General features: G+C 43.3%; 3 protein-coding genes across 3 annotated transcripts; 1 reads left to right on the forward strand and 2 right to left on the reverse strand.

Moving 5' to 3' along the window:
- Positions 1–111: 111 nt before the first annotated feature.
- LOC123096055 (uncharacterized) lies at positions 112–3,432 on the reverse strand. Its single transcript, XM_044517646.1, has 9 exons — positions 3,232–3,432; positions 2,949–3,125; positions 2,745–2,842; positions 2,047–2,137; positions 1,752–1,955; positions 1,404–1,660; positions 947–1,037; positions 664–874; positions 112–582 (listed from the first exon to the last, which is right to left on the reverse strand). Exons 1-9 carry the CDS (start codon positions 3,349–3,351, stop codon positions 371–373), a joined length of 1,461 nt encoding a protein of 486 aa, XP_044373581.1. The 5' UTR covers positions 3,352–3,432; the 3' UTR covers positions 112–370.
- Positions 3,433–3,594: 162 nt separating this feature from the next.
- LOC123096056 (telomerase Cajal body protein 1) lies at positions 3,595–7,000 on the forward strand. The gene is made up of 13 exons (XM_044517648.1): positions 3,595–3,949; positions 4,031–4,092; positions 4,175–4,255; positions 4,353–4,426; positions 4,511–4,593; positions 4,739–4,842; positions 5,467–5,606; positions 5,677–5,724; positions 5,828–5,880; positions 6,066–6,150; positions 6,233–6,299; positions 6,398–6,508; positions 6,597–7,000. Exons 1-13 carry the CDS (start codon positions 3,633–3,635, stop codon positions 6,647–6,649), a joined length of 1,278 nt encoding a protein of 425 aa, XP_044373583.1. The 5' UTR covers positions 3,595–3,632; the 3' UTR covers positions 6,650–7,000.
- A 3,565-nt stretch (positions 7,001–10,565) lies between these two features.
- Positions 10,566–11,665, reverse strand: LOC123096058 (uncharacterized). Its single transcript, XM_044517649.1, has 2 exons — positions 11,116–11,665; positions 10,566–10,988 (listed from the first exon to the last, which is right to left on the reverse strand). Exon 1 carries the CDS (start codon positions 11,501–11,503, stop codon positions 11,165–11,167), a length of 339 nt encoding a protein of 112 aa, XP_044373584.1. The 5' UTR covers positions 11,504–11,665; the 3' UTR covers positions 10,566–10,988; positions 11,116–11,164.
- Positions 11,666–20,304: the final 8,639 nt, after the last annotated feature.

Raw genomic sequence — 20,304 nt, forward strand, 5'->3', positions numbered from 1 at the left:
CGCAATAATATGTGCTCCTTTCTCAATAGTATCTCATGTGTGAGAAAATAAATGAATAAGAAACAACCAACATTGTGTATATATATGTAATTCCAAATGAAGGCGCTTAGGTAAACTTCTATCTCAACTGCATATGTCAGTAATTCTCATTGTTCTCAGGAAAAAGTAGAGAGCAACAATCTGCCATGTGCCAAGAAATACAAACGAGACACAGCCAATTACTGATTTCACGACGCTTGAACAAACACACCACAAGACAACTAGTGTAGCTTTCATAACTAGCTAGAGGCCCTAACTCTGCCAACCCGCGCACACAAAATGTACAGGAAGAGGTTAACAATAACAACAGTGGGGAGGAGGCACTCCAGGGCTAAACACTGGGCATCGAGGTGCAGACAACAACGTATGCGAGGTACTGGAGGGCGTCTTGTAACTTGCTGACGGCACTCGTCTGGTCGGATTTCAGATGGCTGGATATGTCCTTGGCTTTCTCCTGCACCGACTGATGCAGGGCATCGCCCTGCTTGTCTGCCAGAGCATTCTGTATCGCTGCTGCATAAGCTTCCGCAACATCTGAGATGCCTATGGATTTAAAAAGAACAAAATTAAGTTTGCGCGTCCAACATTCAAGTGCACGAGGGAAAATAGATTGTTTTCACGTACCTGTAGCAAAACTTGTAGCGACCTTCTCGATATCCACAGCGATGGATTGCGCCCTCCATCTGATGATTTCTGCCTTCGAGATGAGATCTTCAGGCCAATCGATTTTCACATCACTTTCATCTTCGTCGTTTGATTTGTTGGCAGCAGAGATAACTGATTTCCCAAGCACCAGAAGCTGAGAAACTGCAAGGCAGCACATCTCTGACAATCTCTGCAGGACGAGAGTGTATCAGAGACATTATTACAGTTTTAGGAGAAACAACATTATATAACGTGGACGTACATGAACGCCCTCCGAGTGAATGGTCTCTAGCCTATCTGTAGTTCGTTTGATGATATCACTCGGAGAAAGTCCACCCAAGCCAGTTGCGAACCTGCAAAGGTGATAAGTAAGTGTAACCATGTAAGATGTTTAAAGAAATGAGTGCCAAAATATGAAGCTCAAATGCTCGAAGAAACTCTACAGGAGTAAAACTGAATGAGCTTATTGGTGGACAGAAAATGTGGGGTAACCCTAGTAGTTTCATATCTCTGTCAGGTCACTCAGAATGTGAGTTTCTGCAGTGGATAGTGGATGATGTGCAATCATGTTCATTGCCTATTTAAGTTTCATAACCACATGCTAACATGGGTTTTTATACATGAACAATATCCCACTAATTGCATCATAACCTGATAAAACCAGACAACAATATTAACATACTAATGTTGAATTTATAGGGTAAACGAGTTATGCCTACCCCGCAGCCATTTTAGCAGCCTTGCTAACACTCGAGTCACATAACTTCTTCATTTCTGCATCACCATCAGTATCAGCTGCTTCAATCTTCTTCCCTTTGTCAGAGTCTTGCCCATTTTCCTCAATCTTGGTACTAAGAGTAAATAGCTGCTGTATTTCTTTGATCTTTCCATCATAATACGTTTTCTGCTCAGCGACAAGTTTTGTTTTCTTCCTATTAAATAGCAGCGCATAGTGACTTGACAGTGCTTCCAGTTCCTAGTATAGAAAAGACCACAAATTAAGAAGGGTAGAGAGCCAGAGACTGATAACCCAGCACACGAAGGAAATGTGAAAATAGAAGCCACACCTCCAACTGATCAGGTCCTCCATAAATGTAGAAACATCTGTCGAATGATACTTCTTCAGACTGCTCCTCTTCTGTTTGCTGGTCACCTTCGCCAGTACCTCCTTTTTCAATTTCCATACCAGTCTCTTCAATGATCAACTCCATCGTCTCTTTCCCAACACGCTCAAGCATTTCCATTCCTTTGGCTGTAAATGACTTCCCTGTCTGTGGTAATCGAGGTTTTAATATCAAAATATTTTTACAAATGGGTAGAACAGTAGAAGAAAAAATATCAGTACTAAATTCTAGGGTTTACCTCTAAAATGGTTGGTGCAATTTCAGATGCTTTGGCAGGTAGTTCTCCTTGCTGAATGGTTTCGGCAAGGCTTGAAGCAGAAGTTTCCAATCTAAGAAAGTAACCCATATTATAGATAGAAGGATATATACGAGCACACTAAATTGAAGAGTTCCTTTTTCAAGCAAAGGAGTTTTTCTTTTTGCAGGTTTGTTGGCACTCAAAACATTATTAAACTAACATAAAAGTGACCTGACATATTGACACTGCAAAACGATTCATTAACAGAATTATCATTTAAAGAACAATAAAGCAGCGTTTTGATGAAAGTGCATGCTTTTAGAATCCCATCTATGCTAAAATAGGAAAGCTAGTTAATGCGTGTCATTCATATTGACAATAAGCTGAATACAAGGATTAACCTGTCAACGGGCAAGAAATCCATATACTCAATTCTTGAACCAACAAAGGGAAATAAATAGCATCAGATTTCTCTCATTTTAAATTTTAATTCAGGAAACTTATAACCATAATCAAGCATTCTGAGTCGACAGTTAATTATTTATATTATTGGAGGATTTGATCATAGGTGCTTTGACTGTTTCATGCACTGTAGGTTCAGCAATTCAGTATACACATGCAATATACTAAAACCGAACACTAAGCAACTCAGGGAATCAAAGCAGAAAGAGAAAATGTAGATCAAAAGGGGGCTATACTTCTGAACAATCAGCGAGCCACTCCTCCATGCACTTCCAAGCGCCTGCCACGTCCCGGTCGTGATGCTCTCCACTGAGGTATCGAAGACCTTGAGCCCCTGCAGAACCCCAAGACGCAAATCACAAACAACATTTCACCAATCCATCGACCACATTTACTGGCATTGCCGAAAATAGCGAGGGAGCGGCGAGGGAGGTGCTAGCCTGGCCCAGGAGCGAGTCCTCGCTGGCGTTCTCCAGCTTATCCAGCGCCGCCTTGCGGCGCTCGTCCCCCTCCTCCCCCTCCGGCCCATTCTCCTTCTTTCCCCCCTCTTCGGGCTCCGCCTCCTGCTCCGGCGGCTGCTGGATGTCGGCGATGGCGCTCTTGGCGACCTCCACCGCCTGCGCAGACGCGCCGCATCACATCATCAGAACCCTAACCGTCTCGCCGACAAACAAAAAAAAAAAAGTGCAAACGCGCGGAAAGGGGGCCGGAGGGAGCTCGCACGCCGCGGGAGATCTCGGAGAACACGGAGAGGCCCCAGCCCCCCCACCCTCCGCCGGCCTGCTCGTCTTGCTGGGCCTTCTCCGCGGCCGTCGCCGCCGGCGCCGGCGATTCGTCGGACATGGCGCTTGCCGTGGGGGTTGCTGCTGCTCTGGCCTCGCCGGATCTACCACTGCAATGCAACCACCGGTGGGGAGTGGTGGGTTAGAGTTTTTTAGCTTTGAGGGGCGCGTGCGTGCCGTGCACGTGGGGTTGCGGAGCGTGCCCGACGCGTCACGGCCCAATGGCTCATACCGGGCCAGGCCCACGAGGGCGCGAGCCGCTCCAAAACCCTCGAGAAACCCCAGGCCCGGCCCGGCCAAACAGTCTGGTCGCTCTGCCGGAGAGGAGAGAGAGTTCCAGCCATGGAAGAAGCGGCCGAGGAGCGAGCGGCCGCGCCGGGCGCCGCCGAGCTTGAGGATGCGGCGGAGAACGGGACGGAGGGGGAGGGAGGCTCTGCTCCCGCGGCAGAGGAGGACGCTGCTGCTGCTGCTGCGGCGGCGTACTCGTGGCCTGAGCTCCGCTTCGATCTCCCGCCGCGCCGCCGGTACCACTTCGCCGACCAGTTCCGCTCCCCCTGCTCCTCCTCCACCGGTAACTTCCTCAAGGGCGTCAAGTGGTCGCCCGACGGCTCCTCCTTCCTCACCAGCTCCGACGACAACTCCCTCCGCATGTTCTACCTGTAGGCGCGCGCGCCTCTCCTTCTTCCTTCCCGTACCTTCTTATGCCCTCGACTGACGCTCCTTGTTCCTTTCTCGGCCAGGCCGGAGGACGCGTACAGTGCTGCGGCGGAGCACACCGCAGAGGCTGCCGTCGGAGGCCAAGGTGCGCCGCCTGTTTTACAGCTTGAATGGCTGCCGATTTTTAGTTATTTCTCCTGTGTTTGAGTTTTGCATTTTAACTGCAGACTCCTATGGCGCAAGCCTCCAGGTGAACGAGGGCGAGCCCGTGTACGACTTCTGCTGGTACCCCTACATGTCCGTGTCTGGTGAGTGGATTGCTTCCTTTGTCATGTCACGGTGGGTTGCATTGCATTGCAATCTGTACAGCTCTGGTGAATGCAAATGTGTCATGTTGTTTTGCAGATCCAGCCACCTGTGTATTTGCCAGCACGAGTCGTGATCATCCGATACACCTCTGGGATGCCACCACCAGCGAGGTAGAGTTGGTTGCTTACGCTTTGTTCCGTTTGGTGTATGGATAACGAAAGGCCCATTCTGATGATTCATTGTGGTAACTGCAGCTTCGATGCACTTACAGAGCATACGACGCCATGGATGAGATAACGGCTGCACTTTCGATATCATTTAATTCTACAGGATCCAAGTATGTGCAATGGACTCAACCGTGTGATCTGCATTTGTGTTACAAATAGAAAAATGCTGAAATTGTGATGGCCATGCAAGTTTGCAACCACACTGAAGCACAGTCTTTTTTACTGCTTTATGCAACATGGATATGGTGGATGTAGGCTTTTTGCTGGATACAACAAAGCAATCAGAGTGTTTGATGTTCATCGGCCTGGTAGAGATTTTGAGCAATACTCTTTGCTTAAAGGGGGTGAAGGGCCAACTGGTAAGTGAAAGTTCCACTAATGTTGATTTAAGACAGCATATGGTTTCAGTTGGGGTTTGAAACAGAGAAATGCGCTAATGTTGATTTAATCTGCATGCAACTTTGGTTGTCTGTTTAAGGATTCACCAGGAAAGAAAGAAATTACTTTCCATCACATGAATTAAATTTTAATTTTCATGACAGGTTAAGTTTACCAATGATTTTTCGTATGATGAAACCGTGAGTAACAATGTCAGTTTATTATCACAATACTGATGAATGAAATCTTGAGATAGTATTCATTTTCATTATTATTTTTGCCTAATCAAACTCCAAAGTAAGTAACTTTGTGCCAGGACCTTGTTTTTCCTCTTATATTATTTTTCTACAGAACTTTGCGTTAGAACTTCGGAAGGACTTTCACTATTAAAAATCAGGCTATAAATTGTGACTAGGACCAGTAGTTTAAATATAAATACATTTTTCATGCAGACTGAAAGATTCTGCACAGATGCTTATTGTAGATATCTCTTGACGGGTTTTTATCAGTTCAAGTTTTGACTAATATTGATGAATATGCTTTATTATCATGTTCCCATGACTTAAAACAGTCGTGAATGCTTTTGACCTCCTTGTTTCCAACAGGTATAATATCTTCAATCTCGTTCTCTCCTCAAAATGGGATGCTCGCAGTTGGCTCGTATAGCCAGACAACAGCTGTTTATGCGGAGGGTAACATGGAGCCATTATATGTTCTACATGGCCAGCTTGGGGGTGTTACACAGGTTTGTGAAGCAACACTACTTGCTTAGCTTTTGCTGTATAGATAGCAAATAACAGTGATGCAAATCTCAGGTGCTTTTTTCGAAAGATGGAAATTATTTATATACTGGAGGGCGGAAGGTAACTAAAACTCCTCATATTTTCAATAATTGATCTCAAGGTTCTTCATCACATATATCTTGGGACGATACAAACAACTGACCTGGCCATGATTTTTTGTTAGGATCCATACATATTATGTTGGGATATTCGGAACACCGTGGACATTGTTTACAAGTAAGTATTTAAACACATTCTAGATTACTCCCAAAATTCAACATATTGCTTAGAATAAGTACAATTAGTTTGTTGGATTTGGGAAGTGGAATTGATAGGTTAATCTGTCTTATTTTATAGGAATCATATTCTTCTGACTTTTGTCTAACTCTTCCCATTCTTTGTGTGTGGAATCCCTTCATTAGGTTGTACAGATCGTGTGATACTACTAATCAAAGAGTACAGTTTGATATTGAGCCCTGTGGCAAGCATCTTGCCACTGGTGGGCAGGTTTGCTTCTCATGTTTTCCGTTCATTCTTGTCTTATTCCAAACCATTGAACCTTTGAAACATGATTTTTGTGTTCTGATAGGACGGCATGGTCCATATTTACGACCTTCAAGGTGGCCAATGGGTGACAGGGTTCCAAGCAGCTGCTGGTATGTGTTTCTAAATTTCTGTCTATAGAGAAGTTAACATAACATATATGCAATTTTTTATGGTACAGCCCATGTGATCTTTATCTCCTTGATCTTAGATACTGTCAACGGTTTCTCCTTCCATCCATACCTTCCTCTTGCTACAACATCGTCTGGGCACAGAAGGTTTGGTATGCAAGATGAATTTGAAGAGGAATCGAGTTTGGCAGGTGTGTGTCAATGTTCTAGACTTCAAGCATTTGTAATGTTGCTTGAATGGCAGGTTCTCACACTTTATTATTTATTTTGCACATTTAGGTGATGAGAACTGCTGCTCTGTCTGGAAGTTTTCTTGCTCACAAGAATCTTGAAACAACATCAAACCCTGTGGAGGGACAGGTGAACATTTTGGACAGCAGATGCTGGAAGTACATGGTGTAATGAGATCGGGCTATAGCTGTGGGTGAGCAAGAACTGGTCGCAGACCGCTAAAATGCACACTGTACCAATGAGTTATCAGAGAATTCGCCGGCTTATCCTGTTCCAAGCACACAACTTTGCCGGGCTGGGTAACAAGCTGGTGAACCATGATAGTACAATTGTTTTTTGGGGGATATGAGCTGATTTTTTTATTATGGCATGTACCGATGGGATTTGCGTGTATAAACACCTTGTATGTTGGTTGATTAGGTCCCCATTCAATTCAAAGTCTTATTTACCAATGTCTTGTCATTTGCAAGTTTTTGCTGGGAACGTTGTTTGCTCTGACTTCCCATATGCCCATGGCCCACCTATGATCTTGTGTATACATTATGAATTTGGTTTTCTTTCAAGTTCCATGGCCGCAATACTTGTACTTTGTGTTTGCAGAACACCCACGACTCGAGCATAAATGCAACACATTAACTATCATGTTCTCAGCCCCAACTCCATGCACAACTTGTAGAACAAAAATGGCATTAAAATTTTGCTAAAATGGCACCCTTCAAAGACCACATTTCAGGCTTAGTCGAGTGCAATTCTAGGGACCAATATTTTCAGAATTATCAGGTAACTAAAATTTAGCAAAATTGTATTTTTATAGCTGGACAGTAAGATAGAAAGTTCCCTAAAGGTAGAGTCAGTCGTTGAATTTTGGAGATCTTTATGTCAATCCATAGTCAATAAAAATAATGCAGAAAATCAAATGTTTTATAAGCTAGCTCCATATATAGATTATCTGCAAAAGTTAAACTCCATGTAAAATTTATTATTCAATGCGATGGCATGCAGCAACGACTTTTGACCTTTGAGATTTCAGTCTTCTTTGTTCTTGTTTAGCGGTTCTACTCTTCTTTTTCCGAAAAAATGAAGGACTGGCCTCCCAGCATCCCCATCTTCGGATGCACACGTCCATGCCTTAATTGACGCGAAACATCAAGACATATTAATAGGTTAAAAAAACATGAGACCAACATATGATCTCATGATAACCGACATCTCGAAATGCGACCACAAACCTGTTTGTGGAAAAAACCCACCAACAGAACTCTGAAGCCTAACAAAGGTAGCACTAAAGGACAACAACTTAAAGATGTAATCGTGTTTGTACGTCGATGTAAACAGCAGTTGGTGTTCCACTAGCTAGACATTTCACCTAGCCTTCACTATCTTGCTTAAATCACAACAAAAATGATCATCAATAGAGATTTGACATGAATATCAATAGAAACCAATAGCTAGACAATAAACAATTTAACATATATCTTTGCTGGATCTCTCAATTCTGATAGCAATTAAAAAAGAATGTGTTCGTCTAGTTGGTCAGATTAAGCCAAATCTTAAACTCAAAAGAGAATCAATACAATTTCAGAAATGTAGTGCAGTATTGGTGATAGTGCAAAATGGTATTCAGACCAAACATAACCATGCATGTAACGCTCCATAAAAGAAAGTTAAAACCTTATAATCAATGTATGATGTGATTTTTTCCTTGAGAAAGCATGTACTGCCCTGCTGCGAAAAAACTCCAACATGTGAGTAACAGATACTTCATCCTACGCAGTTCCCTAAATTGATATCAGAATTTAATTTATGGTTACAACCAATAAGAAGAGATGGTTTCACAATTAAAAGAACCTGAACTATTTCTGGTTTTACAGTATTAGCAGCTGATTGACCAAAAGTTTGTTAGTTATTCCTAGGGATATCTATGTCAGAACACCTAGAGTCCATTGCCTAGCAGCAAGAAATCGGGACCGGACTGAGCAAGGGGAGAAGACTGAACTTGTGCAGAGAAAAGGTAAAAGTGGTGCATATCTTGCCATGGGAAGGACATAGTAGCACAAAGGAAATGAGGATGATCCTCTTAGGACAACTGTTTTTGCTGTAAGAACCTACGGCGGGGAATAGCTGGCCTGAAGCATTTTCATGGCAAAATCCAAAATTAAACCCAAAGGAATTTAACAAGCAATCACGAGGTCATTGAAATTATTATGACTACACTATGTTTACATTTTACGATCCTCGATGGCTTCTTATTTGATCCAGCCATGACTTTTAAGGTTTAACTTTCCCTGTGAATTTGATCAATTGAACTTGCACTACAACTTATTTCCCAAATCAGAGAACTTAAGCTTGAGCAGCCTATTCAAGTCATTTCTCTCTGACCTACTATAATTATGCAGAGCATTGCGGTTTCTAAGTTTTGACATGCAGGATGCCCGATCAGCTCGACCTGAGAGGCGTATATGTGTGCATTAATTAAGCGCTTGTGTGGAAGAAAAGTTAAACTGGTAAAGCAAACCTACAGTTGAGAACATAAATTGAATCCCCCGTTCCCTTTCTGTACCCAAAAAGACTCTTTCATCCAAGGAGATATAGGAACAAAATTTATCCTGATTAACGGGGAAGTCATGTAAATAGAAAGACAGATTTATGATAAACACTGGACACATGTTGTCGGGACCCAAACACCATCTTTATAATCAGTAAAGTGACTACATGACAAATCAAAGGCAAGAATCTAATGGGCCATCAGACTCAACTGCATAGGAAAAAAAAACATGGACACCCATATTTATATTCCATTGAACATTAAAAATAGCATCAGGAGGCCATTAAAATTATTATGACTTCACTATGTATAGAAAAGGAACATCGGAAAAATATCAAGAAAAACCGCAGCCCAAGATATCACTTAAACTTGCATCCCAACCAAAAAAGAGATGAATTATAGCATGCCAAACCTCCACATCATTAATTTGTTCAGACGGTGGTGCTTCAAAAAAGGGAGGGAAATATATCCGTGTTTTGTTTAGTTCACAAAACTTGGCACCATATTGCTAGATTATTCTCTGTCAAGATTACATCGCACACAATTTGAAATGAACATTCATTGGGTGCCTTTGGGTATTGCAGAGATTGATCTAATGAAATTGATCACCTTAAGTCTGATTTTTTTTACTGGTTTAAAGCTAACAAAAATCACAATAACATAACAGAACATAAGTTAGTGTGCCTCTGATTAACTTAGAAACAAACCTCATGACCAGATCCATTTTTGTATTTTTAGTACAGTAATAATAGCCACATCACAAACACCAAGAAGAGCAGTTCTGGAAAGGCTTTCTAAGAATCAGAATTGTTTTGGAAACACCAAATTCATTTTTTTGGCTGAACAAAATCTCAAATCTTATAGATATGTACATTTCACTTTTTTAAGGATTCATATTTGTAGTACAGCAGTAGTCACAGCCAAACAGCGAGCCAGTCATTATCAGAATATTCAGTCTTACACTACTTTGTAGAAGCAAAATTTCACCCATTTGGTAATTTATCGACTTTAATAAATGAATTGAACTCTGTCCTACAAGAACATGGCCCATCACTTGGCATAAACACATCGAAATAGTTCTGGGCTGATTCGACTTGAACCGGAAGATAAACAGAGGAGAGGAGGAATTCTTTCTACAAGACTTGGAAGATTCAACTAGATGACAGCGAGGTAGAAGAACACCTGGCCATCAGCACCTCATCTTCCCTGGCTTCGCCTTCCATGTGTGATTTAGCAAGAGTCGAGCGAAGGATCTGGTGTTTACAGAGCGGACAAGGTGAAAGGAGAGGTTTTTCGGTCTGCCGGTGAACTGTGCATATCCTGCCAAGGCGCAAAGACGAGAGCAGAAAACATAAAGCTAAGGAAACAATGCAGCAACAACAAAGCCTTTAGTCCCAAACAAGTTGGGGTAGGCTAGAGGTGAAACCCATCAGATCTCGCAACCAACTTGTGGTTCTGGAAACAATGCAAGATAGGGAAAACTATGGTTTTATTCATATCGTGCCGCCCTCCACCCACTCTCCGGCTTACATACTGCCGTGAGCCACGATATTACAGGAAACAACTAGTACTAAGTACTCCTTTTGTAAACTTCTGTAAGATAGTTTAGATCATTAACTAACTTCTATAAGATAGTTTAGATCATTAACTAACTTCTACTCCCTCCGTTCCAAAATAGATGACCCAACTTTGTACTAACTTTAGTACAAAGTTAGTATAAAGTTGGGTCAGGGTCATCTATTTTGGAACGGAGGGAGTATAAGATAGTTTACAAAGGGAGTACTAACTGACATGACCATGCTAGCTAAACTGACTTCCTAGCTAAACTGACATTCCAGCACATCCGGCCTCTTGACTTGTAATTTGATTACTTCATATGACGCCTCCTCAACTTCCTGTAGCGTCGCCTCCTCGACACCGCAGCGCAGTGTTCCGACATTACCAGGAAAAAGAAGAGAAGACAGGTTATTCATATGGTCTAGAAAGAATACTCTGCAATCCAATAGACACAAGCAGGCTGACCTTCTTCAGAGACTTGGGCAAGCAGGCCTTGGGATTTAGCATCGATGGACTAGAAGATGGTGAAGTAAACCAGCTCCTCGACAGACAAAGCCTCGCGCTCCAGTATGCCTTCGAATTCTTCCGCGGCAACCTGCTGAACAGCCTCCTCGGCACGGCAGTCCGGCGGCTCCGTCACCACGATGCAGCCGCGGCGGCAGGAAGAGGAAGCCGGACCTCGCCGGCGGCGCAGGGCGAGCCTGCGGTCCGAGACCGCCGACGACCATCCACTGGCCTCGGACTCGTCGGCGAGGACGAGATTCTCGTCGGCGGATCTCTTCTTCCCGGCGAGCGACAGCTGGTCCACCAACGTGAGCGTCACGCTCATGCCATGGATGTCGACGCACGCCATATCCGGCACCGGCGGATGAATCGGCGAAATCGAAATCAAAAGTGGATCTTTCGAGCAGCAAAGGGCGCGGGAGGAAGAAAGAGCGAGGGAAAGGGGATTAGGGCAGGGATTTGGGATTTCTCGATCTGAAATACGCCTCTTGCGTAGAATACAAGCTAAATACGACTTCGTTATGCCGTATAAATTACGCGACTTCGTTATACGGTACGCGCGTGAGGCTTATCCGCGGCCCGTACTTGGGCCGGCCGGCCCATATCGGATAGGCTGTTTCTTCGGTTTTTCTTTTTCTTCGTTTCCTTTTCCCTTTCTTTTTTTATTTTTATTTTCTTTTTATATTATACTAAAAGTTCACCATGTGTTACCAAAATGCTTATCGTATATTAAGAAAATGTTCACCGTATATTAAACAAAAGTGCATGTGCATCATAAAAATGTTCATCGTATGCTAAAAAATTCTTCAACATATTCTACAAAAAAGTTCAATATGTATTTTGAAAATGCTCAGCGTACACTAAAAAATTGTTCAGCGTATTTTATAAAAGGTTCAAAGCATATTTTCAAAATTTTCAGCGCACATTATGTATTGAAAACCGTTAACCATATATTTAAACATATGCTCGCTGGTTCGGTCACTGTATGGTGGTTGGACCTGGACTAGTCCGGTTTTCCTTGTTTTTTTTCATTTTATAACATGTTTTTCCTTTTTTTTTGTTTTTCCTTTATTTCTTCATCTTTTTTGTGCTTTTCTTTGTTTTTTGTTTTTCTTCGTTTCTTCACCAATTTCTCTGGTTTTGTTTTTTGTTAATTTTTTGTTTACTAGCGGATTTTAACAGTTTTTTTCGTCCTTTTGTTTTCTTTGTTTTTTAGGTGTTTCTTTATTCGGCTTCTTCGGTTTTCAGCGGCTTTTTTTGTTTTTTCCTTTTTCTTTTGACACATGGCTACATTTTTAATACATATTGTATAGTTTTGATATACATCATGGACATTTATTTATACATGTTTAACATTTTTAAAATATATGATTAATATCTCTACTACCTAAAAAAGACGGAAGGCTCCCTCTCCCGTCTTACATTCGTCTCAACTCTTCGTCTGTCCCCGTACGCTATTCCCTCACCCTCCATCGATTTTTCTGATTTTTTATCACCTTCTCATTTTCATCAAAACTTCATTTCATATAAATCATGTGTGATCCTTAATTACGGGAAACATTCGAAACATTTTTCTTGTTTCTCTCCCTCGCCATTTAATCCACCTTGCATGCCCTCCTAAAATCTAGCAGCGACCATGCATGCGACCCGTGACAAAGCTTCCTTTTATATAAGCCATATCGAAGCATTTTCCTTGTTTCTCTCCCTCGTCATTTAATCCAGCTTGCATGCCTTCCAAAAATCTAGCAGCGATAAAAACCTTAAAAACTATATTTGTTTTCATGGAAACAGCGATTATTATTAATAGGATTTTTTATTGAAAAAGGTTGTCTTTGTTTCAGTAAAACATATTGTCTTATCTTTATATAGGTTCCAAAGATACATATTTGACACAACGGTTAGTAAACCACTAGGAAATTTACAATCCGTTGCAACGCACGGGCAATTACCTAGTTTAAAAAATGTTTTGATGTCCACTATTTTTAACACGTGTATACATTTTTTACACATTATACATTTCTTGTGTACATAGGAAAAAATATACAAGTTTATCATTTTAAAAATACATGTTTCAAATATATGTTATGGTTTCTACTTTTTTCATACATATTTTGTACATATCAACCATTTTTTATACAATTTAAACATTTCCCAAATGCATGTTTAACAGGTCTTTAGAACGTATGTTCTGATGTCTACTTTTTCTATATACACCTGAAACATTTTTTATGCACATTAAATATTTTCCAATGCATGATTAACATTTTTCTTCAAACACATGTTTTCCAGTTTTGGTTTGAATACGATTTCTTTTTAAATACTTGTTGGAATATATTTTTGAATGATATCAAGATTTTTTAGACAATCTTAACAGTTTTTAGTGCAGTAACATTTTTTAAATACATGATAAACATTTTTTTCACATATATTTTTTTATGTCTACTTTTTTTCATATAGGCTATACATTTTTCGTATACATCAGAAACAGTTTTATATACATGTTTAACATTTTTCAAATGCATGATTAACATTTTGTTTACTTTTTTGAATATGTGTTAATTTTTTCTTCAAATTCACGGTTTTATTTACTTTAAGTAATTTCACATTTTAAAAAATATGAACAAAAGAAAAATATATCATGTAGTTGCACACCTGATGTATACATGTGTTGACTTGGATTTAGCTACGCATTGGAGGAGGGCGAGCCGCCAGTGAGGGAGTTGCCGACGTTTTTGGACCGGGGCTTTGTGTTGTACAGTTCATGCGAGCGCCTCTTCCAACTCGCGTGAAGCGATATATAGGCATGCACATACATGTGCCACTACGATTCCACAACCAGGAGAGACGGGCTGGCAAGATGGGCCGCGACTGGGCGAAGATGCAACACGAGCAAAAAAGGTAGAAAAACAAATCGGGCATCCACCCGTCATGGACATTCCAGCCGGATCACCCGGGTCGAGCATTTCGGGCAGATCGGAAGGACCGAAGCCACCTCGAGGCTCCCGCAGCTAGCCATCCGACAACGGACGACAAGGAGGCTCTGCTCGCGCATGGAGAGCCCAGGGAGGCGGGTACTCGACCATCCTTTATAGGAGTAATGCCTTTCTGTTATGAGGTTCATAAGTTGAATAGAACATGATACTACATGATCCTGGAGTACAAGAGATACGACACGAGGCTAATCTTGATTTTAGCCTACTGTTCTGATAATTCTATAGGGGTTTTATTCTAAGATAAAGCTTGTGAAGAGGTGATAAAAGGATATGATAAGAACATATGTTACTAGAGGAGGATCGAATCGAGTGAAGTTATTAGTGGAGTAAATGTTTACTTCGCCATAGGTGGCCGCACCTAGCTAATTTCCTAAACTTAGTGAAGTAAAAAAATGCATAGGTCAATCACTTCACAATATATATCATAAAACAATCATCGTCACAAGTTCTTCTTTGTATGTGCCACCGTATGCATTTCTCTTCTTTCACTCTTTTGCAATTCTGTTCCCTTCCGGTCTATTGTTGGCCTCTTCATCCACCTTGTCGTCCTCCTCAACGGATATGCTCAACCTTGATCTATTTGGAGTGGTCTCTGCAACTCTCTTGATCCACTTCTCGTTTTTGCAAAGCTCTTTGTAGCAATGATGCAACGGGAAGGGCTTGTGGCCGAACTTCTTGTTCCTATGCTTGAAAAGTTTTGGATGCATGAGCCATACTCCGTGACTTGCACACCGCTTGGTGGTGCGTGATTCACTTGATTGATGCAACCGGACCATCGGTTGCATTGGTTGTGAATGGTGCCCCAACGATGCCCAAGAGACCCTTGCGTATGTCTTGATTGCACCTCCACGGAGTTCTTGTAGTACTCCGCAATTCTCTCCCATCCATGGAGATGTTCATCCAAGCATAGCATAGAGCGGCATCTTCAACTTCCCGCAAAAAAAAAATCTTCAACTTGATTGTAGTTGTGAGTTTGTGAACTTGACGACCTCGTGTGTGCTTTGGTCACCTCCTCAAGTTCGTCGCCATCGGCCACATCCGCTTCTTCTTCCATCTCCTCTTCGGACACCTCCGAATGATCCCAAATTGAATCATAATTGAGATCATCTAGATGTTGGGTTCTACGGTAGGGTGCGTCGACTGCAAATTAAAAATTCCTACGCACAGAACAACCAAGAACATGCTACGGGAGATGGATCATAGATCGTTACCACTAGACGCGCAGTGCCGTGCAGCGGAAGAAGAGTTGGGGCAGCGTGTCCGCGTGGATCGTCTCCTCCTCGTCTGATCTCCCTTGAACAGCCGGTCGTTGGTTCCCACGTACAAGTTCGCCGGAGCGGCGCAGGTGCACCGCCTCTAACGGTATCCGCACGTGCAGGAGGAACACCGTGCGGCGGACTGCTAGGTCCGATCACACAGTCGGCGGCGAGTGAAGGTGTCTATTCATAACACATGCAAACCCTAGTGACAACGCCGAAGCGATCAAAACCATGAGTGTGCCGCACCTCCACTATATATAGGCATCTGTCGCGGGCTCAACTCTTGGGCCTCGCACAGATCCTAAAGCCCACAAGTCTACTCGGCCACAATCCGAATACAACTCGGGTCACATCCGACCAGTGCCTTCGGATCCGACCTCGTAGGTTCCTTTCCTTAAGCGCGCGACCCCTTAGGTTCAAGCTGGTTTGGTCGTAGTTCGGATCACCTCCGAACTGCACGGTTGGTAGCGGCCCCTAGCAAGGCATGCCGAACACCAAGCAGACTATGAAGCTGGTTAGCGAACCTGTACATCATACTTTCATTCCTTTTGCCACACGATATATGTTGTCGAGCTCAAGGCGAGTCTGTCATCCTTGTGCTAGCCCGACCTCTTTCTCGTTCCAGTGATGTCAACCACAAACCGGATTATCTCATAATCCTTGTCGCATGGCCATGCTTATCCTGGTCGGATCACACGAGGGGCCCAGATTATATCTCTCCTGATCGGAGGGGCAAATCCCATCTTGCTCAACCATGTCTCGCAGCATGGGTCTGGACAAGCCTGAAACCTACCTTTGTAAGTACCCAACCACGGAGTAGCGTTTGGTCGGCCCAAAGCAGGTCTGTCACCATCCCGAGTACATGCGCCAGCTCAGGTCTTAGGACATAGAACGTATGTTGTACTAGAGACTCACAGATGACATATCGCTGCGTCTCATAGTTGGGTCTGTCCGACTCGGACCTTATCTCAACTCGGATCCGACTACGTCGAATCCGACCAGACCTTTCCAAGTCCATATTATCCGGTTAGCATCCAATGCTCCATGGCTAGTGAGACCAAGCCATCGACCGTGTCATATGCAAGTCTAGTCAGCTGTGCGTCCACACAACCCTTTCGACTAGGGACCTTTTAGGACAGTCATCATACAATGCATAGTCCCACAAACAAGTCACGTACTTGCTGATACACATCATTGATAATGTCCAAGGACTATCTTTATTTATAAACACATAGGAAATATCATCATACATGATTGCCTCTAGGGCATATCTCCAACAGTCTCCCACTTGCACTAGAGTCAATCAAATAGACATCGAATGCCCATAGCTCTAACGTGCCCCTCATGCTTGGGTTGTGGAAGCGGCTTAGTCAACGGATCTGCAACATTTGCATCCGTGTGAATTTTGCATAACTCTACATCACCATTCTTTACGATCTTCTGTATCAGGTGATATTTCCGATCTATGTGTCTGACCTTGTGGCGATTCCTCAGCTCCTTGGCTTGTGCGATGGCACCAGAATTATCACAATAAAGGTCCAATGGTTTTACCGAGGCTGGGAAAATACCAAGATCATCTAGAAAGTTCCGGATCCAAACACCTTCCTTTGCAGCTTCACAAGCCGCAATGTATTCGGCTTCTGTGGTAGAATCGGCCACCGTATCTTGCTTGGAACTCATCCAGCTCACTGCTCCTCCGTTCATGATGTACACGAATCCGGACTGTGATCGACAATCATCTTTGTCGGTTTGGAAACTAGCGTCGGCGTAACCCCTTACGACGAGCTCTTCCTCACCTCCATAAACTAGGAACATCTCTTTAGTCCTTTTCAGGTACTTCAAAATAGTCTTTACCACTGCCTAGTGACTCTCACCTGGGTTGGCCTGGTATCTGCTTGTTAGGCTTATTGCAAAAGCAACATCAAGCCTTGTACATATCATGGCATACATGATGGATCTGATTGCCGAGGCATACGGAATCCTACTCATCCTGCTTCGCTCATCAGATGTCGAAGGACTCTGAGTCTCGCTTAGCTTTATACCATGTGAGAGTGGCAAGAACCCTTTCTTCGCCTCACTCATGTTGAACCGCTTTAACACTTTATCTATGTACGTGCTCTGGCTTAAGCCGAGCAGCCTCCTCGATCTATCTCTATAGATCTTAATGCCTAGAATATACACTGCCTCACCAAGGTCTTTCATCGAAAACTTGCCATTCAATGACTCCTTGACCGAGTTCAGCATCGAAACATCATTTCCGATCAGTAGTATGTCATCCACATACAAGATCAAAAACACTATCGAGCTCCCACTTAACTTCTTGTATAAACAAGCATCCTCTTTGCTTTTGATGAAACCGAGACCAGTGACGACCTCATCAAAACGAATATTCCAGCTCCGATATGCTTGCCTCAACCCATAAATGGATCTCTTGAGCTTGCATACCTTACTAGCGCTAGTCGGATCAACAAAACCCTCGGGATGTATCATATACACGTCTTCGGTTAAATTTCCGTGAAGGAAAGCCGTCTTGACATCCATCTGCCATATCTCATAATCGAAATATGCAGCTATAGCTAGTACGATCCTTACCGACTTCAGCATCGCTACCGGCGAGTAAGTCTCGTCGTAGTCAATTCCTTGAACTTGCCCATAACCCTTAGTGACAAGCCAAGCTTTGTGGATCTGAACATTTCCATCCACATCGGTTTTGTTCTTAAAGACCCATTTGCAACCAATGGTTGTTACGCCAGGCGGCGGATCAACCAAGTCCCAGACTTGATTCTCATCCATGGACTTTAACTCGGATCTCATGGCCTCCAGCCATGCCTCGAAATCTGGGCTCACCATCGCTTCCGCATACGTGGCCGGCTCGTCGCTTTCTAGCAACAACACATCGCACACTCTGCGCAATCTCTCCGACCTCCGTGGTTTCGGTGCCGCTTCCACTATGGGTTCCCTGACTGACTCCGGTATGATCTCATCACCAGCCGAGCCGTCCCCGAGTGGTCCTCAAATTTCTTCGAGTCGGACCGTCCTCCCACTGGCCTCCTGACTGAGAAACTCTTTCTCAAGGAAAACCCCGTTCCGAGCAACAAACACTTTGTTCTCTTCCCGGTTGTAGAAGCTATATCCCAAGGTTTTCCTCGGATATCCCACGAATATGCATTTATCTGACTTAGGTGTAAGCTTGTCTGACATAAGTCGCTTGAAAAATGCTTCACAACCCCAAATCTTTAGAAAAGACAAACTGGGACTCTTCCCGGTCCACATCTCATGTGGTGTCTTGTCTACGGATTTTGATGGTACCCTGTTAACTGTGAAAGCTGCAGTTTCTAGAGCGTATCCCCAAAATGACAAGGGTAAATCCGATTTGCTCATCATAGACCGGACCATGTCCAACAAGGTCCTATTCCTCCGTTCTGACACGCCGTTTCTCTGTGGCGTACCCGGAGGTGTGAGCTGAGGTACTATACCTCGGCTTTTCAGATGGTCATCAAACTCTTGGCTCATGTACTCACCTCCACGATCTGATCGTAGAAGTTTTATAGTCTTGCCGAGCTGATTCTCAACCTCGTTCTGAAACTCTTTGAACTTTTCAAAAGTTTCTGACTTGTGCCTCATCAAATAGATATATCCATATCTACTCAAGTTGTCGGTGAAAGTCACGAAGTACTGATAGCCACCTCTGGCAGTTGTGCTCATTGGACCACACACATCACTATGTATAAGTTCCAACAGCTCAAACACCCTCTCGCAACTCTTTGCGAAAGGAGACTTAGTCATCTTGCTGAGCAAGCATGATTCACATGTCTCGAACGACCCGAAGTCGGACGAAGTTAGGAGCCCATCATCATGGAGCTTCTTCATGCGTTTCAGACTAATGTGTCCAAGCCGGCAATGCCAGAAGTATGTCGGATTTATCTCATTAGGCTTATGCCTCTTGACATTCACGTTATAGACCGGTTCCTGTTCTAGATTCAATATAAATAACCCATCAACAATGGGTGCATAGCCATTGAACATACCATTCAAATAAAACGAACAACCATTGTCCTTTAAATTGAATTCATAACCTTGACTCATCAAGCATGAGGCAGAAATAATGTTTCGACTAAGTGCAGGAATGTAATAACAATTATTCAATTCCAAATAAATCCAGAAGGAAGTTGGAGCTGCATCGTGCCGACCTCCAACGCAGCAACTCTTGCTTTGTTGCCGACCCTGATGTCAATCTTCCCTTGTGCCACACGCCTAGTTCTTACCAGCGCCTGCATCGAGTTGCAGATATGAACAACCGATCCGGTATCAAATACCCAAGAGCTACTAGGTATGTCAGCAAGGTAAATGTCTATAACATATGCAACAAGTGTACCTTCGCCTGAAGTAGCATTCCCGGCCTTCTTGCCATGCTCTGCAAGCCACTTGCTACAGTTCCTCTTCCAGTGACCAGTTTCCTTGCAATGTTAGCAAATGGTCTTTGAGTCTGGTCCAAACTTCGGCGCAACGACAGAGGTTACCATCTCCGTGCCATTTGCCTTAGCCTTCTTCTTAGACCAACTCTTCTTGAACTTAGCCGATTTTTGCACCATCAACACTTGATGCGTGCCTTTCTTAATATCCTGCTCTGCCACCTTGAGCATCCCATGCAATTCAGTGAGCTTCTTATCCATGCCATGCATATGGTAGTTCGAGATGAACGTCCCATAGCTGGGCGGAAGAGAACCCAGAACTGCATCAGTAGCCAGCTCATCCAACAGCGGGAAGCCCAACCTATCCAAAGCTTGCACATATCCGACCATCTTGATCACATGTGGGCTCGGTGGATCACCTTCCTTCAGCTTGCAATCCATCAAGGATCGCCAAACGTTGAACTTTTTGGTCCTAGCCTGTGTCTA

The sequence above is a fragment of the Triticum aestivum genome, chromosome 4D, assembly GCF_018294505.1.
Source record: "Triticum aestivum cultivar Chinese Spring chromosome 4D, IWGSC CS RefSeq v2.1, whole genome shotgun sequence".
Taxonomy (NCBI): Eukaryota; Viridiplantae; Streptophyta; class Magnoliopsida; order Poales; family Poaceae; genus Triticum; species Triticum aestivum.

Excerpts from the sequence above, each read along its gene's own strand:
- LOC123096058 (XM_044517649.1), bottom strand. The coding sequence starts at position 11,503 with ATGGCGTGCGTCGACATCCATGGCATGAGCGTGACGCTCACGTTGGTG.
- LOC123096055 (XM_044517646.1), bottom strand. The coding sequence starts at position 3,351 with ATGTCCGACGAATCGCCGGCGCCGGCGGCGACGGCCGCGGAGAAGGCC. Across the intron at positions 875-946 it reads TTCACTCGGAGGGCGTTCAT|AGATTGTCAGAGATGTGCTG; the intron begins GTACGTCCACGT and ends CTCGTCCTGCAG. Across the intron at positions 583-663 it reads CGCTACAAGTTTTGCTACAG|GCATCTCAGATGTTGCGGAA; the intron begins GTACGTGAAAAC and ends TTAAATCCATAG.
- LOC123096056 (XM_044517648.1), top strand. The coding sequence starts at position 3,633 with ATGGAAGAAGCGGCCGAGGAGCGAGCGGCCGCGCCGGGCGCCGCCGAG. Across the intron at positions 5,725-5,827 it reads TATATACTGGAGGGCGGAAG|GATCCATACATATTATGTTG; the intron begins GTAACTAAAACT and ends ATTTTTTGTTAG. Across the intron at positions 5,881-6,065 it reads ACCGTGGACATTGTTTACAA|GTTGTACAGATCGTGTGATA; the intron begins GTAAGTATTTAA and ends TCCCTTCATTAG.